The following is a 17,768-nucleotide window of genomic DNA, read 5'->3' as shown; positions in this document are numbered from 1 at the left end:
ATTTGTATAGGAGAGGGACCTGCGCGCACAGTGATGCGGATGCGTCTGGAGTGTGGCGTTGGCAACAGCTGTTGCTTTTGATGTATGGTCGCTTCGCAAGACTCAAGGTATGGCTGTGAGACAATAGACACTGTCATGAGAACTTTTGCTCATCCTTTCTCTTAGAAGATTTTTTCACGCTTTCCAAGACAAATGAAGATGCCGATTACGACAAGAGTACAAGAGGCATGCCGTATATGGCTTCATATTTCTACCTTTTCGTTGCTTTCCGTCACCTCGATCTTTGGCTTCGACCATCCTTGCTCCCACAGTCCTCCTCTCACTCCTCTCCACACAACTTCCAGCACTCCCCTTCTGGGCAACATTGTTGGGAAGACGACAACCACCTCGTCCTCGCCTTCCACCACGATCATGAGGTAGAATCTCACTTCGAAGCCCTTGAACGCCTCGTGTATGAAGATGTCCTGAATGTTGGTTGTGGGAATGAAGCGCGTTGTGGGTGTTTGGAGGTACGTCGAGGAGGTAGTTGAAGTTTGGACGCCGAGGCCACGAAGCACAGTTAGGGATTCCTCTAGAGACATTGTTAGCGATTCGTTGTTAAGGAAATAATGTGTTGAGTTGATGAGGGTGGAAATGACAGAAACGGCGTACCAGTATAGTTTCTTCGAAAGACTAAGAATAGAGTAAGGAGCGCACTTGGAACAAGATATCGCCATTGCAACGTCTCCACCAGTTTTACTAGTTGCCCCTCTCCTTCACTACCCAATGCGACCTGCAAGAAGAGCATTGGTTGCTTATTTGTAATTTTCCATTTCATCCACAGTAGCAGTCCACTTGTTAACCCACAGAATATCCGGACAAGTATTCCTACATAATATCCTACATGCGCTGGCAGTGTCTTGGATGCAGAACGCGTCGACACCGTGTACGTGATGGTGGCGGGCGTAGGCTGCAGCACATGCAGTGTTTGGGCGGGTGGAGATGTGAGGCTGTGCAGAAAGCTTGACATTGTGAACTAGCTACTATATACGTAGCGTCATGAGGAAAGTACCAAACAATATGAGCCCCCAGAGCGGGATGTGGGGGAGAAAAAGAGACAGTAGGGGACAGACAAGCGGAATGACGCGCTTGGTTGGGTGGGCTTATCGATAAGACCATTTCTCCATTCTTAGATGGGTACTTGTTCTTGGAAGCATTGCTACCGCTGTCTTCGTACATATTTTGCTCTTCCTCTACAACCCACTCCACCTTCTACACCAACATCGTACTTGCCTCACCAAACCCCCAAGCACGAACTGAGTACAAACCAGTACCCGCACACCATTTCGCTATAAAAACAAAGCCAGACTATGGATTCCTCAAGACAAACAGACCGTGATCGGTCGCGCTCCCCAAGGCGCTCACCAGCACCTCGCAAACCCAAGAACTTCAGCGGCCTCAAGTACAAAGGCGACCGCGAGCGGCGGGATCCAGACAGACGGCGCGATGACAGAGACCGGGAAAGGCGACCAAGAGATTCAGACAACGACAGAAGGCGCGACGACGACCGTGATCGCCGAACGCGCGACTCTGATCACAGCAACCGCTACCGCGACGACGAGCGCTCTTCCCATCACCGCCACCGAGACTCCAGCCGCGACCAACACCGCCGGCGCCGCTCTCGCTCCCCAAGAGACCGCAAGCCGCGCGACGCTTCCTCCACCACCAAGGAAAACAAGAAACCCGCCCCAGCTGCCTCGACACCCTCCGAGCCCATGATCCTCGTCACGATAAACGATCGTCTAGGTACAAAGACACAAGTCCCTTGCCTACCCAGCGATCCCATCAAGCTGCTCAAAGCCATGGTCGCGGCAAAAATCGGACGACCGGTCCACGAGATTATGCTCAAGAGGCAGGGAGAGAGACCGTTCCATGATAATCTTACGTGTGCGGATTATGCTATTAGTAATGGTGTGCAGATTGATTTGGAGCTCAACACTGGTGATTAGAAGTATCTGCTGTGTCATTGGATTCGCTGGGTGGGCAAATGAGAGTTGACAAAGCCGAATTTGGATAGTTTTCCAAGAAAAAGTGGGATTGTTTACGAAAAAGATTGGAAGATGGAGAATGAGGTTTGGATACATGATACCCAGATTCGAAGAGAGGTTTCTTTATAGGTAGGGCAAATTCCGCTATTTGAATATAATAAATTTGGTACTTGCGGAATCTTGAAGCTATGGAGCCGGCATTATCCCAACAACGTTACTCATCTGCATCTTCCTCCTTGGCCTTCATCTTCTCCGCATCCACAATCCCCTTTCGAATCCGATACCGCTCATTAACCACCTCAACAGCATCCTGTCTCTCCCTCTTCAGCACCTCTGTATAGTTCCCTTTTGCCCTCCCAAAATCGCCTCCGTCAAATACTCTCGGCCCACCCCTCGCAATCCCCACACTCTGCTCTGACAGAGCCACCTCAGCATCCAGCGTCGACTTTCCCAGTCCCGCAATCTTATCCAGCAAAAGCGCAGAAAGCGTCTCTTCAATCTTATTCCCCCGCCAAACCTCCCACACATCATCGACTACACCGCCTCGTCCCCATTTGCCCCTCCCAATACTTGCAGGTCCCCCACCCTTTTTCGCCATGCCTTTAGCTTTAGGTTCAGAACCGCCTTCATCACCCACATAGATCCAGTCAAGACTATCCTCATACCCGTGCTCGCGCTCCTCAGAGCTCTGGACTTCGTCTGGGTGCGGGAAGATGCAGTCCCACAGGACGAGGGGCGCGTCGCTTGCCATTTCATATTTCGGGCGTGTGGGGTTGGCGGATATATCGAGTAAGGCGGGGATTAGCGATGGGGACTCGAGACCTTGGCCGATGAGGAATAGGATTGCGACTAAGGAGCGGACTTGGTGCCAGAGGAAGGCGGAGCCGTGGAGGGTGAAGGAGTAGAGTTTTGGTTGGTTTCCTTCTGTGTCTGGGGTTTGTAAGGCGGGGTGGGAGAGGAATGCTGGGATGGACAAGGGGGAGACTTCTTCAATGTCTGCGTGGAAGATGCGGCGGTGAAAGTTTGAGATTTGTTTGCTTGCGTCTATTTTACAGAAGTTGCGGAAGTCATGGAGGCCGATGAGGTGCTGGCAGCCTTGTTTCATGGCGGCGATGTCGAGCCAGCCTTCGCGCATTTTGGGCTTGTTTTCAGAGGATGGAGAGGTGTTGGGGTTGTAAAGACCTGAAGACCCGGGTACTGGGGCGAAACAGGGGTTTGTGAAGAAGTACTTGTATCGTCGTTCTTTGCAAGAGAAGCGCGCACTAAAGTCTGGTGGTGGGTTAGGACACCAGGCATATACGCGGATATCAGGCGGGAGGACGCGGTTTAGTAGTTGAATGTAAGGGAGTTCATTTGTGAGGTCGTTGAAGGGTTTTGGTGGAGACTCGGGCTCTTGTTTCGAAGACAGTATCGAGTCTTCATCTTCTTGGTCTGCTTGTGGGGTATCTTCTGATGGCTGAGGTTTCTTTGGTAATGGCTTGTTACTCCGGACCCTGACACCAATGACTTGTCCGAAAGCGCTCACTCCCCTGTCTGTCCTTCCGCATTTTGAATACTCGCAGCCATCCCAATTAACATCTGCGCCTTCTCTGTCCCAATTTGCGAATGTCTTTTTATCAATTCTCTCGTATGCCTTGTCGCCTTCGCCCGGGGTAGCTGGAGTTATCAAACGTGTTTTTACCAATGCTTTCCATAGCTCTTCCTCTATTGTCGGCAATGGCGTTGAGTTATTATTGTGATGCTCAAAGCCATTGTACTTTTGGCCAAGATATGCAAATTTGAGTGCGATGAGACGCGTGCTATATTTGGAAGCGTCAAATACTTTTGGTGGCGGTTTGACGGCCTTGCGAATTTCTAATGATTGAGGGGCATCTGTGGATAGTGGTGTCTGTTGGTCCGCAGCCACAATAGGCGCTGCAGAATTTTGTATCGTAGATGCTTCAGAACCATTTACACCTATTTGCTTTTCCAGCTCTTGTATTCGTGCAATCAATTGCTGCTGAGACCACTCTTCATACCCCGCCATCTTTCTTCTTCTCCCGTGCGATTCCCGAAATAGAACACGTCGCGGCACCCTGGAAAGTTTGTGAAAGCCGCGCTGGGCACAGAACAGTTTGTGCAATGAACGGTGGAACTCTGGAAAGGCGTGGGTGACTGGCCCACGCATTGTTTGGTGGCATGGTGGATGACAGTCATAATTTTTGGCATGCAGCCTGACGTTCAGGGTCCAGTGCTTGTAGCCGAACAAGGCATGGCCTGATCGGCGACCCCACGTTCAGCCTCATCTCACTGACCGTCGGATCTCACTCCAGACGTTGAGAATTCCCATGCTTGAATCGAGCGGTAATATCAGAGCCGCCGTTTGTGCGCTTCAAAGCCCAATCGACCTCATTCGAGCGCGTCCGCTGTGTGCATGATGCCCTGCGCCTCAACAAACCCATCCGCCCCCGAAAAAGCATCCAATCCGCCAACTACCATTATCACTCGCCTGTTTCGGCCTCAACTCTTGCCAATATTGCACCGCCTTCATTGGACTGGTGTGTCGTATTCTGCTGGTTGCGCGAGTCGTGGCACGCACTAGGCTGGGTTTGTAGTCCTAGGCAGCCATCTAGACCAAACAGTCCGCAGGCAGCACTCAGGCAACACTCAGGCACCATTCAGACACAGCCTCCTCAGACAATATTTAAGTCTCGACAAACCCTCGCCATGATCTTCTCAACTCACATCGCTAACCACACTCTTCAATCTTCCCAAACATTATTCACAATTTTTCCGTTTCTGCTGAAGAAACGCCCGTGTTGAAGGATTTGCTTTATTCTTGTGAACCCACTGCATTGCTGTAGAATTTGTGACCTGTCAAGATTGTTTTCATAAATTCATCCGACATTTGAGGCTTGTTGTACTTCGGGTCGCCCTCAATATGTCTGGCTTTTTTGGGTATCCAGGTCCAGCTCACATTTGTGGACTACACTACATTGTCCGGTCTGATGAATGGAACCTCAAGAAGCAATTCCTTCCACAAGTTAAACTCGAAGCAAAAGCTACCATTCTTTCTACCACATCCAAAACCGTACTCACACAGACTTTTGCCAACCCATCGACAGAGAAAGCCATCAAGGAGTGTCGCTACACCTTTCCGCTCTATGATGGTGTCAGTGTAGTAGGCTTCACCTGCCATGTCGGGGGCCGGAAAATCGTTGGTGAGGTCAAGGAGAGAGAAAAGGCAAGAGCTGTATTTCAAGACGCAGTCTCAAAAGGCGAGACGGCCGGATTGTTTGAGCAACTCCCAGATGCTTCCGACGTCTTCACCACGACGGTTGGAAACATCCCTCCTGGAGCAAAAGTCATCGTCGAAATCACATATCTAGGCGAGCTCAAGCACGACATGGAAGTCGACGGCATCAGATTCACAATCCCAAACATCATATGCCCACGCTATGGCGATTACCCAGGCACATTGCTTAGAAGCTCAGCTACCGATGCAATGGGTATGAGCATTTCCATTACTGTCGATGTCGACATGGCTGATGGATCCTTCATCCAAAAGATCCAGTCGCCCACACACCCCATTGCAATATCAATGGGCACAACTTCAACTGCTGCGGCAAATGACGATCCCGCAATGACAAAGGCATCCGCAACCCTCGCTCTTGCCACTGCAGGACTAGACAAGGATTTTGTCTTGCAAGTCATTGCCAAACACACGGGCGTACCCAAAGCCATACTTGAGACACACCCGAGGATTCCGAATCAAAGAGCAGTAATGGCAACGCTAGTACCAAAGTTTGCCTTACCTCCTGCACGACCCGAGATTGTCTTCGTGTGTGATCGCAGTGGAAGCATGCAGCTTACGAGAATCGAGCTTGCGAAACAAGCCTTGAAGGTGTTTTTGAAGTCTCTTCCCATTGGAGTCAAGTTCAACATATGCTCGTTCGGCTCAAGCCACTCGTTTCTCTGGGAAAAGAGTGCTAGCTACAACCAGCAGACGCTCGATGCGGCAATGAATCATGTTGATTCTTTTTCGGCGAACTATGGCGGCACGGAGATGTGGCAGCCACTGCAAGCGACGATTGAGCGACGATACAAGGATATGGATCTTGATATCATGTTGCTCACTGACGGTGAGGATTGGGGACAGGATCGCATTTTCTCCTATCTCAACGAATCTATCCAAGTGACTAAAGCCCCGATCCGGGTCTTCACGTTAGGTGTTGGGAACGGCGTCTCGCATGCACTGATTGAAGGTATAGCCAAGGCAGGAAATGGCTTCTCGCAATCAGTCGGCGAGAACGAGCCGATGAATACGAAAGTTGTACGAATGCTCAAGGGAGCATTGTCCCCACATATCAACGACTATACCCTCGAAGTCAAGTATAACAATGATGAAATCTCAGCTCACCTCGATGTGGAACCAGAAGATGATTTCGAAATCATCGAAAAAGTATCAGATAGTCTTAAGGTAAAACTCGATCTCAAAGAAGACGAGGCTGAGCCAGAACCAACTGTAAGTCACAATCCCCCAAACACTTTATGAACCCACCAACTAACAACGAAATAGAAGAAAAACACAATCTCCCTCTTCGACCCCACCGCCGACCCAGACGCAGAAGAACCAACCGCATCCGACGAAACAGGAGAATCCCGCTACGCCCACCTCCCCATCCTCCCCATTCCCAAAATCCTCCAAGCCCCCCAAATGATCCCCTCCCTCTTCCCCTTCCATCGCACATCAATCTACCTCCTGCTCGGTCCCTCCGCACCCCAACGTACACCCACATCCCTCACGCTTCGCGGCACAAGCCCCCAGGGGCCACTCGAACTCGTCATCCCAATCCAACCCCTTGCCCACCCGGGCGAAACCATCCACCAGCTCGCGGCCAAAAAAGCCATTTCAGAACTCGAGCAAGGCCGAGGCTGGCTTTCCGAAGCCACCGACGAGTCCGGCACGCTGGTAAAGAAGAAATGTGAGGGCCGCTACGACGACATGGTCGAGCGGGAAGCCGTACGACTAGGCGTACAATTCCAAGTAGGCGGAAAATGGTGTTCGTTCGTCGCTGTCGAATCGCACGCTGAAGCAGCAGAGAATCAGAGAAAAGAAGCACAGGGGTGGCAGTGGATAGATGATAAAGTCGATGCTGCTGCTGCTGCGCACCAAGTTTACGGACAGGGGAATCAGCAGACGCTTTTCAGACCTCTCCTTGGTGCATCACAGCATAGTTATCATATGTCGTTTGGAGGACCACCGTCTTCGGTATTTGGGACTCCGGCGTCGTTTCGAGGCAATATGACTTCTACGGCTGCGTTTGGGGCGTCCAACTCGATGGGCAGTAGTAGTGGTGGCTTGTTTGGATCTAGCAATGCAGTTGGTAGTGCTGCGTTTGGGGCTTCCAGTTCTTTTGGGGCTCCCGGTTTTAGTAGCAGTAGTGGTGGCGGTCTCTTTGGAGGCGCCTCCAGCAATACAGTATATGGCGCTGCTCCCAGTTCGAACAGCGGTGGTGGTTTGTTTGGAGGCGCCTCCAGCAATGCAAGATATGGCGCTGCTCCCCAAGCCAACACCACCCTCTTTGGAGCACCCCCTCAAGCCCCTCAAATCGGTTCATCTCTCTTCGGTGCCCAAAGCCCCAGCAGTAACAGCGGCAGTGTTCTATTCGGCGCATCCGCACCCGCACCCACTCAGAACCAATCCAACTCTGGCGCATCGCTCTTTGGCGCTGCAGCACCACCACCACCACCACCACCAGTTCAGAACCAACCCCCCAACTCCGGCCCAACCCTCTTCGGCGCCCCAGCACCACCCGCCGCAAGCGCTACATCACTACGAGACTACCAATCCAGCCTCATGCTCCTCGAGCAGCAAAACAAAAAACGGCTCGTCATGGCTCGACAAGAAAACGACTCTGGCACCCCAGCAGCAGCAGCAGCATCATCAACCCCGCAACCTCCTTCTTCGGTAACCGGTGAAACGCTTCTTCACTACCTCATCTCGCTGCAGTCTTTCGAAGGGTCATGGTCGCTGTCATCAGAGTTACTTGGTGCCCTTGGGTTGGATGAGGCGGGTGTGAAGGCGCAGATGCAAGGGGGGGATGAGAAGGTGGCTGCGACTGCGCTTGTGATTGCGGTGCTTGAGAAGCGATTGGGGGGGTTGAGGGGGAGCTGGGAACTTGTGGGTGATAAAGGAAGGGCGTGGTTGGAAGGCGAGGTTGGGGATGCGAATGTGGAGGAATGGGTGCAGCGCGGGATGAAGGTTCTTGGGCATGACTAAAGTTTTTTTATTTCAGGGATTATATGATTGCTGGAAATTTCATGGGAGAGATGGGGTCACATTTGGATATTGGGTGAGATGAAGGCGTTTTTGAACTGGTCTCTGCTTTTTTTTGTTTTTGCATATATTCTGTATGGCCCTGAGGTTTTCTGTGTCTCGTACGAAGGTAGTTCGGCGAGGTGTTTATTAGTTCCATAGCTAACATCCTTCTTTTCCGGTAGAAAAATAAAAGCATACGTCATTACAAATGTCCTCTGACTACATTCCGAATTCCGACTTATGAAACAGGAGTAAGGAAGGCGATTACTATCCGATACAAATGACTCGCTTGTCTGTAAAGTAAAATGAGAAAACAAAAAATGGTGCTGCAAACGTTATTTCCGCCTCACGTACGGGTGAGTTAGAAAACCAAAAAATTCCCTTCCACCAAAAAAAACTTAAACTTTGACAACGTGCAAACTAGTTGGACCCTTACGTCTGGGTATGTGCAACGAGTCCGTTAGGAAATTAGAGTCTGGAAAGATTACGATTGCAGCCTTGTGATCTGCGCGGTTGCCCCATGCGTTGGGACAATGTGGTTGACTATCATTGCCTCACTAATAGAACGCCTCACAATTTCTGTATTAGAGCAAAAACGTGCACAAGAACCGGGTCTCTCTCACTCTCTTTTTCAATGCAGCCGGGCCGGGTTCGAAGTTGGAACATTTTATTTTGTTGTATTCCATGTCGATCTGTGGGTGGCCTGAAAAGAAAAGAAAAACGCCATTTCGGATAGGCAACGTTGTGTGCACAAGTCACGGCGAAGGTTGTGGTTGGGGCAGCTTGGGAGGCGCATTCAGCTGTGTTTATCCTTGTTGCAGGATTGCCTTGGTTGGCAGAGAGTCGCATGTCGCTGGCGTTGGAACAATATTGGCCGACAAGGCTACCATTCCTGCGGAGAATGTTGTTGCGGCCTAGCCCAGGCCTTATTCTTTCTAATCTAGAAGTGTAAGCACAATGTAGCAGTAGGGTGGCATGTATGGGATAAAAGGGGACAGGGGGGACGTGGGAGCACAAGGACAAGCCGGTGCGATCTGCGCAAAGGCAGTGTCTGAAACCAGGAAAACGTTAGCTAGTGTGCCTGTTGTGCGAGGGAATGGCATGCGCGGGTTGGGAGAAACGGCCCGAAGGCAGGTTGAAGGAGGATAGCGGCCGATGGGGACGTCGACCTCCTTTCACAGGCTTCAGGTTTGGAAAGCCAAAAATCCCGCCACCTTCCGATACACATTTGTTGTCATGTCTACCCCCTGGTAAGCCTGTGGACTGGAACCAATGCTGGCTGTTTTTTACCTCTGCGCCGCAGCCAGCAGTGCAGATATCAGGTTGTTGTAGCGTTGTCACGGGCGCAGCCGCCTCAGCCCAGACTGCGGGCTCCAATGCTGTCGCTGGCCACGCCATCCATGGCTTGACTGCGGGATCGATTCGAGTCAGCCAACATCACGCCAATTGAGGGCGCCTTGCAGGTATGGCATGGTTTTGGAGCAAGCCAATCGCGTCGACCTAGCGAGTTTCAAAACAGCGTGGATGCGGAGTGGAAGATATGGGCGGGAGGAGCCAAGAGGCGCATAAAAGAAATGAGCGGGATATTGGCACGACTGCGCATGGCTGATTGGTCGCAAGGATGGCCGGAAGTTAATCCACGGCAATCCCCCACCAAGATTTCCGAACTTCTGGCGTGTTTGCAAAGGTGATCCAGATAAGCCATGGGTGAGCATACGAGTGGCTGTAAGGTTTCCCCTACCACGATCAAATCGAGCAAATCGAGTATTGCCATGCAGTCATGTGCTATAAGGTCTAAGCCCCTCACCGCGCTTCTACATCTGCCAGTCGTCAGCACTTGCTCTCCCTCTCACCTCTCTCTCTCTCTCTGTCTTTCCTTTTTTATTCTTGTCAAGAACGTTACGTAATATCACCACTCTCTCTTGCCAGCTGTTCTTTGCGCCGACTACAAGAATATTTGTAGTACATGCGATGCACTACTCATCGAACCAGAGCCCACTATGACCTCACGACAACCGATACGTCCTCCCACGTTCAAACAACCCGGCGGATAGCGATATACCATTTGCGCTCAGCCACTTGAAGCGCCCTTTTTCAAACCGACGATGACATTGCCGTTCAACCAGGAATCATGGATCTGGTACACATGCGCGGTTTGCATGATCGGAGCGAGGCTGTAAGTGGCTTTTTTCTCTCTTCCGTTTCATGACATTGGGGTAGTAGTCACGGGACATTGAATAAATGTCCGAGAAAACGGAAATAAACTTTCCGCATTAGCAACACGGCTGGGGGTGGCTTCTGCTCGGGTGCGCCGACATATGGCCTCGGAGTTCCTAGCGTGGTCGATCTATATTTGATTGCAACTCGCACAACACGTCACAATACTGGTATGCAACGACTGACCGATATGCATCAGTATCTCTCGCAAAATCCTATTTCGATCCATCAAAGGGCTCCAATTCGATGATTATATCATGGGCCTCTTTGTCACGGCCGCCTACACCGTCTTGCTCGTGTTTTCCAACAGATGGTTAAAAGTCCACTCGAACCTGGAACCCCCAGGATTTGACTTTGGCGCTCTCAGCCCTGAAGAGCTATCGAGAAGGGTGTATGGAAGTAAGTTGGTAGTTGTGGTAGAGCAGATGCAGATTGCAGTGCTCTGGTCATGCAAGGCCTGTCTTTTGATCATGTACCACCGCATAACACGGACGGCGCTTCACTACGAGAACATTGCGATCAAGGTTCTGGCCGTATATACCGCGATTGGGTTTGTCGTCATAGAGGTTCTCTACTTTTCAGCCTGGTGTCGTCCGTTTTCCGCATACTACGCGGTGCCAACCACCTCGCTGCAGTGTACGACGCTAATTAACCACCGCATCACGAAAGCAGTCTTCAGTATATCTTCGGACTTGAGCATGCTTTTCATCTCGTTGCCGATGCTTGTGCGATCGCTACTACCGATGAAGAGGAAGATTATCCTATGCGGCATCTTTTCTCTGGGACTCTTTGTCGTGATTGCCAGTATCGCAAACGCCTACTCGTCCTTTACCCATCCATACAAGGCGACGTGGATCTCGTGGTATGTTCGGGAGTCGTCGACAGCGATCCTGGTGGCCAATTTGCCCTTTACATGGAATGTCGTGAGGGAATTCTTTGAGGTTGGGCAGTTTGACGCGTCTCCTCCTCCGGCGTGGACTTATCATTCGTCTCGCACAGCAAGAGGCCGCACAACAACACAGCTACTGAACCAGCAGATGGGCACGACCAATCGCACTTATGCCACCAGCACCAACCCAAGCCGAACGCGACGAAGTATGAGTCTGGTGATGTCGACCGAGGCGATTCCACCCAAGAAGAGCCACCAATCCGAAGACGCCAGAACAGATTTGATGGAAGAAGCAATTGGGCTTCAGGACTTTGCGCCAGTAGTTTTGCGCAGCACTAATGACGGCGTCGGGATTTTTGACTTGGAATCGGGTCTAGTTGACAAACTGGACGCACGACCAGTTTCGTATAATCACATTCAACAAAGCAACAACTTCATGGCTGTTCCGCAGACCATTATACAAGGTGGAAACGGCGGCTTCTACATTGATGGCCGTCCGATTTCCTCGCCGTCTATGGCGCACATGACTGTTTCGTCGAAGCGGACAAGCGCGAATAGTGTGACGAGCTTGTTTCGGAGGCCAAGCAGTCCGGTGCCGAGTTACTCGACCACGAAGACGGATGACGAGGGTGGGCGCAAGGATAGGCCGGGAAATGGCGGCGGGGAAGTGACGGCGGACAAAGGGAGGGATGCGACGGATGCAAGGGCAAGATGGCGGGTGATGGGATGAATGCGGGGGGAATGCCTCCCGGGCGTGACGACTGTGATGCTAATGATAAAGATACCCCTTTTCTTTTGTGGATATTCTTTTTTGAGGTAGTCGTAGTAATGGCAGAGATGGGACCGTAATGTAATACAATCTTGTTCCAGTACCAGTATAGTTAGTGTCTTCCACTCTACATGTTCAGTATGTATAACATGCCGACAGGAAAAAGACGTGTTCATCTGGCTGCCATGGTCCTTCACTGCAGCCCCGAAGCCTACAAGGAGTAGTCCGATAGGGTTACTCGACTTTCCCCGCCCGCAAACGGGATGAGGGGTTCCGGATGCAGGGCACAAGGCAAGCAGTGTATGTGCATACATGCGAACGTACATATACCACGGCGACGCCCCGCATTGTGCGGAGAAGGGTCTTGTTTGGTATGCACGTTACAGACAGGTGCTCGGAGCGATTATCTAGTTCATCTACCACTACTCCATTGCCACTGCTACTACCATACTCGTGCTACTTACCATCACATGTCGGGCCCGGTCCCGCGTACACCCGCCCGCGTCATACCAAGCTTCATGTACGACTACCCCGCGTGACATGCGACGCTGAATGACATGCCGCGCGCAACGGCAATCAAAACCGCGCAATCAATGGCAATGCGACAGAGGGGTATTAGCCGTGGGGCCTCTTGTTTCCAGACACTATGTAAGCGGGCTCTGGGCCTCTGCGACGAGCGCACGACGGCTTGCTGTGGCCCTCGGCTCTGGTTATCCCGCTAGGCGACTCTTCGACTAAGCAAGAGCTGCTCGTCCCATCAGCCGAACATCGTCGCCCTTCTGACTGCCCATTCGAGACCGCGGCCGGAAACCACCACCTTCTGAAACGCGCTGGCAGCTGCAATTCCGAGGCTATCTTCTTGTCCTACACATCATTCGCAATGAGGCCGGCAGTTGCTGCCCCCGCGGCTATCCGCCATGCATCTTCAATTGCCCATCTCTCCCGTCGCCAGACTTGTGCTTTTGCAACTCGCTGTTTAGCTTCTCGCTCGCCTGCGACATCGGCCCAACTTTTGAGCCCGCGACGACCAGCAACAATCACTGCCAGGACAACTCCCGCCAGCCTATACACTCTCGTCGCACAGCACAGAATGGCGTCCTCCTCCTCAGTCCAGAAGATCAAGGTCAAAAACCCCGTCGTGGAGCTCGACGGTGATGAGATGACCAGGATCATCTGGCAGGTCATCAAGGACAAGGTACCACCAACACCACGGAAAATCAAAATGCGCGCCCACCATACTTACCACTGCAGTTTATCCACCCTTACCTCGACATTGACCTCAAGTACTACGACCTGGGCCTGCCATACCGTGATGAGACTGACGACCAAGTCACGCTCGATGCCGCCGAGGCCATCAAAAAGTACTCAGTTGGTGTCAAGTGCGCAACCATTACTCCAGACGAGCAGCGTGTAGAAGAATTCAAGCTCAAGAAGATGTGGTTGTCGCCCAATGGCACCATTCGAAACCATCTGTAGGTCACATGTTTGCAACGAATTGCCCCAAAACTCGCTAACAGCACATTAGAGGAGGAACCGTCTTCCGCGCACCCATTGTTATCCCCACCATCCCTCGTCTCGTCCCTGGATGGAAGCAGCCCATCATCATTGGCCGTCACGCTTTCGGCGACCAGTACCGCGCCAAGGACCGTGTCATCCCCGGTGAGGGTACCTTGGAAATGGTCTTCACACCAAAGGGCGGCAAGCCCGAGGTGATCAAGGTCTACGACTTCCCTGCAGAGGGTGGTGTCGCTCAGACCCAGTACAACACAACCGAGTCCATCTCGGGCTTCGCACATGCCTCGTTCAAGATGGCGCTCGACAAGAAGCTGCCTCTGTACATGAGCACTAAGAACACCATTCTTAAGGCCTACGACGGAAAGTTCAAGGATGTTTTCCAAGAAATCTACGACACCCAGTATAAGAAGGACTTTGAGGCCGCCAAGATCTGGTACGAGCACCGTCTGATTGACGACATGGTCGCTCAGATGATCAAGAGCGAGGGTGGCTACGTTATTGCCATGAAGAGTACGTATTTGCCCTGCATGACCCTGGGATATCTGCTAACAACCCCCACCAGACTACGACGGAGACGTCCAATCTGACATTGTCGCTCAGGGTTTCGGCTCTCTTGGTCTCATGACTTCCACACTCATCACCCCCGACGGCAAGACGTTCGAGGCTGAGGCCGCGCACGGTACCGTTACCCGCCACTACCGCGAGCACCAAAAGGGCAAGGAGACATCTACTAACCCCATTGCCTCCATCTTTGCCTGGACACAAGGTCTGGCCAAGCGTGGCGAGCTCGACAACACCCCTGAACTTGTCGTCTTTGCCGAGACGCTCGAGAAGGCTTGCATCGACACGGTCGATGTTGACAAGATCATGACCAAGGATCTGGCGCTAGCGTGCGGAAAGAAGGACAGGGCTAGCTGGGTCACAACCAACGAGTACCTGGACGCAGTGGAACGAAGGCTCAAGTCGAGTTTGAAGGGAAAGCTATAGACGCAAGGAGCAGGCCAAGGACAAGATATCCTGGTTGAGTGATCACCCTACGTATCCAATGTTGAGTGCATATAGACGGATGAGTGCTTATTCCCATGTAGAAATCAAATCTACCAATTCTCAGGACATGTTTGTTTATTTTTGAATGCCGAAACAATAGTTCGTGCATAGGTTCCCTTGTTCCACGGTGACGCAAGTGGGTCTATGTTTGCTTGTTACACATGTTGAGGCCAAACAAGCGCCACAGCCGTTTACTGAACCCTCGAACCCCTCCGATCACTCTGTCAAAGGCATCCTTTGGCCTCGCCGGCGGTCTATGCTCAATCTAGTTGAAAAACAGACCGCTTGATGACCGCTCCCATTCATATGAACCTCTGCTCTGGGGGTTGTCCCAACAAGAGCAGCTATGGCCTTGATTACAGCACAAACATCGATAGCAGACCCCGCACCAGATGAGAACACAGACCCGTTGGCCGCGGAGAACAGTGCGTATTTCTCACCTCAAAAGCGCGCCCGTCCCGCGGCGTCGAGCCTGAGGTCACCTCTGGTTCGCGAACGATTCCTACGTGAAACGACAATGTCTGCAACACCACAGCCTCGGACGCCTACTGGAGGGCACAGGATAGTTGTTAGAGTTCGAAATAACCCATTGCCAGCCGATTTGGAAGTAGGGAAGAACATCTTTCGCCCTCCAATGAATTGTTCATCTAGTAGGGTCTCGCCGAAGAAGGATGCAACTGGGGTCAGGGACAGTACGGCGGAGAACGCAAAAGAATTGACGACGCCCACGAAAATGCGGTCAACCAGTCCCCTGAAAATGATGATCACCATGAAGCCGAGCCCTGCGAAAGCCGCTGTCAGTACGCCACCAAAAGCCACCGCCCCAAAACACGACTTTCGAACCGGATCTCCAACAAAAAAGCCGTCGGATCTTTCGAGAAACAGGAGCACCAGAGAGCAGGGTTCTGATAAGTCCACGTTCGGGACTCCTTTGAAAAAGGGCAGACCGGAAACACCCAACCACGAACGGCCTTGCAGTCCAGTGAAGCGCACGATTGAGCTAGACTCGCCCACCTCATCTGTCGATATGAGCCCGGATCTGGCCAGAAATCTAGTATCACATCCCAATCACTTGCTCCGGATGCTCTCAGGGTGTCTAGCAGACGCTACCATGGACGACGACTCAGCAGCGATACCCGTCAGACGAGCTATCCCCAACCCGAGCGAATACTTTACGCCAATCAAGAAGACACGAAAGCCGGTGAACTTGCAGCCGAAGAACATTGGTGATCTCACGGCGAACGTCGGAAGCAACAACACTAGTCCGGCTTTCGACTGGCCATTTTCCCCAGGTGTGGAAAGGAACCTTGCTTCGCCTACGCCTACCCCGTTACGCAAGGCTTCGGAAAAGCTTCAGCTGGTGGGGTCAGGTTCTTATGAGAGAATTTCGGAAGATGATGCTCCATGTGTACCGGATGTGGCTGCCAGACTCAACTTTGAGAAGGAGTTGTCCTCAATTCTGCCTTTGCAGGGGCTGGAACAGATTGTCAATACGTCACCTGAGGCGCAGCCCACTCAACTCCTATCGGAGTCTGGCATGGATTGTTTTACCGACAAGACACAAGAATCACAGGCATCTCAATATTCGTCTTCTTATTGTCCGAATACGAAACGACAACGCGACACGAGGGCGGATTCTGGGAAGCAAATTGAGTGGAGTGATGCGAACGAGGATACCCTGGAGAATTCAGAGACACAAACTGCTAGCCAGGACGAACACGTAGAGACGAATCTCAGCATATCATTGGAGCTGGAGAAAGACACGGACAACGCAAGGACGACTTCGAGCATCCCAATCCCGGCACTCTGCAAACCTGTCAACTTGAGCGAGTTGCTCCCGATACCGAACAGCGAATCCACAGACCAACAAGATGCGAGTAGCTCAGGTACAGTTGGAAGGTCTACAACACTCAAAAAGTTCAACTACAACATGTCGTCCCTGCCAAGAATCAAGACAAACTCTCCAAACAAGGTGGCCTTGACAAAGCTCCCTAGCAAGTCCACAATACCGCGGTGTCAGTCTATCGGATACCTATCAGCCCAGACAAAGGATAATCGTCCCGCCGCAACCGAGTCACCAAATCTCAAAAGCGCAAGTCCAAGCAAGACAAAAGGCCCAGCAAGCACAATATCCCACAAACCCACAAAATCCATCACCACACCTATCAAAACCGCCTCAACCCTCCCCCGCCTCACCCGCACCTCAACCAAGCAACCCACCACCCGCCTTCCCTCCACCTCCCCCTGGAAACTCGAAAGTCCCTTCGCCACCCCTCCGCCTCCCAAACGCCCCTTATCCCTCCACATTCCCCCCAAACTCGCCTCCATCCCAACTCTAAAACAAAAACCCTCAACCCCCAAGCCTCCACGTCCTCTCTCCCTAGTATCGCCCAAAAAAATACCATTGGCATCCACACGCACAGACAACGGCACTGCAACTCTACCCAGACGCTCACCCACAAAGTTCGAAAAGGCAACCTCTCCAACATCGCCAGAGAAAAAAGTGGTAGTAGTAGTAGTGCAGCAAGAATCCACAACCCCCTCCACAACTCCCCCAACCCTCTTCCTCCTCCCCGCCCCAACTCCCCCTTTACCCTCACTCGCATCCCCAACCCGACCCCGCCGCCGCCGTCCCGCAACCCTATTCATCCCCGTTCCCGCCCCTCCTCCTTCTTCTTCTTCTTCTTCCTCCTCATCCGAACAACAGCATACAGAACAGTATCTGGCTCCGCAAGATACCGACCGCAACGCCCTCCGCACACCCAGCAAAACCATCCTACACAGCCTCGACAGGGCGATTGACGAGAAGATTGCAGAGGATGCGGCGAGGGGCGTTGTCGTCACGGCTGGTGGGAATCGGGTTCGGGATTTGTTGGAGGCGAGGAAGGGGAGAAGGGGAGTGAGGGGTTGAGGTTGTTGTTGTTGTTGTTTTCGGTGCAGGGAAGAAAAAGGAGAATCGGGAGTTGGGTGGTTTAGGGGGCGTTGGAGAGATGAGGGAGGATA

General features: G+C 52.1%; 8 protein-coding genes across 8 annotated transcripts; 6 read left to right on the top strand and 2 right to left on the bottom strand.

The window, feature by feature from the left end:
* Positions 1–242: 242 nt before the first annotated feature.
* Positions 243–1,009, bottom strand: COCVIDRAFT_84730 (hypothetical protein; the record flags this gene model as incomplete). Its single annotated transcript, XM_014706645.1, has 2 exons — positions 243–571; positions 652–1,009. The coding sequence occupies 2 exons, from the start codon at positions 1,007–1,009 to the stop codon at positions 243–245; spliced, it is 687 nt and encodes a 228-aa protein (XP_014562131.1).
* Positions 1,010–1,754: 745 nt separating this feature from the next.
* On the top strand, positions 1,755–1,988 carry COCVIDRAFT_84908 (hypothetical protein; the record flags this gene model as incomplete). The annotated part of the gene is made up of 1 exon (XM_014706644.1): positions 1,755–1,988. One exon carries the CDS (start codon positions 1,755–1,757, stop codon positions 1,986–1,988), a length of 234 nt encoding a protein of 77 aa, XP_014562130.1.
* Positions 1,989–2,241: 253 nt separating this feature from the next.
* COCVIDRAFT_85040 (hypothetical protein) lies at positions 2,242–4,053 on the bottom strand (the record flags this gene model as incomplete). Its single annotated transcript, XM_014706643.1, has 1 exon — positions 2,242–4,053. The coding sequence occupies one exon, from the start codon at positions 4,051–4,053 to the stop codon at positions 2,242–2,244; it is 1,812 nt and encodes a 603-aa protein (XP_014562129.1).
* An 894-nt stretch (positions 4,054–4,947) lies between these two features.
* On the top strand, positions 4,948–8,289 carry COCVIDRAFT_84975 (hypothetical protein; the record flags this gene model as incomplete). The annotated part of the gene is made up of 5 exons (XM_014706642.1): positions 4,948–6,531; positions 6,589–7,155; positions 7,598–7,767; positions 7,850–7,899; positions 7,949–8,289. The coding sequence occupies 5 exons, from the start codon at positions 4,948–4,950 to the stop codon at positions 8,287–8,289; spliced, it is 2,712 nt and encodes a 903-aa protein (XP_014562128.1).
* A 1,135-nt stretch (positions 8,290–9,424) lies between these two features.
* On the top strand, positions 9,425–9,778 carry COCVIDRAFT_11412 (hypothetical protein; the record flags this gene model as incomplete). The annotated part of the gene is made up of 1 exon (XM_014706544.1): positions 9,425–9,778. The coding sequence occupies one exon, from the start codon at positions 9,425–9,427 to the stop codon at positions 9,776–9,778; it is 354 nt and encodes a 117-aa protein (XP_014562030.1).
* Positions 9,779–10,433: 655 nt separating this feature from the next.
* COCVIDRAFT_85008 (hypothetical protein) lies at positions 10,434–12,164 on the top strand (the record flags this gene model as incomplete). The annotated part of the gene is made up of 2 exons (XM_014706641.1): positions 10,434–10,504; positions 10,745–12,164. 2 exons carry the CDS (start codon positions 10,434–10,436, stop codon positions 12,162–12,164), a joined length of 1,491 nt encoding a protein of 496 aa, XP_014562127.1.
* Positions 12,165–13,293: 1,129 nt separating this feature from the next.
* On the top strand, positions 13,294–14,705 carry COCVIDRAFT_21961 (hypothetical protein; the record flags this gene model as incomplete). Its single annotated transcript, XM_014706567.1, has 4 exons — positions 13,294–13,398; positions 13,455–13,675; positions 13,729–14,228; positions 14,281–14,705. The coding sequence occupies 4 exons, from the start codon at positions 13,294–13,296 to the stop codon at positions 14,703–14,705; spliced, it is 1,251 nt and encodes a 416-aa protein (XP_014562053.1).
* Positions 14,706–15,111: 406 nt separating this feature from the next.
* On the top strand, positions 15,112–17,676 carry COCVIDRAFT_21960 (hypothetical protein; the record flags this gene model as incomplete). The annotated part of the gene is made up of 1 exon (XM_014706566.1): positions 15,112–17,676. The coding sequence occupies one exon, from the start codon at positions 15,112–15,114 to the stop codon at positions 17,674–17,676; it is 2,565 nt and encodes an 854-aa protein (XP_014562052.1).
* Positions 17,677–17,768: the final 92 nt, after the last annotated feature.

The sequence above is a fragment of the Bipolaris victoriae genome (assembly GCF_000527765.1).
Source record: "Bipolaris victoriae FI3 unplaced genomic scaffold scaffold_2, whole genome shotgun sequence".
Classification (NCBI taxonomy): Eukaryota; Fungi; Ascomycota; class Dothideomycetes; order Pleosporales; family Pleosporaceae; genus Bipolaris; species Bipolaris victoriae.
Note: the sequence above shows the minus strand (reverse complement) of the source record. Positions and strands in the feature narration are given on the sequence as shown.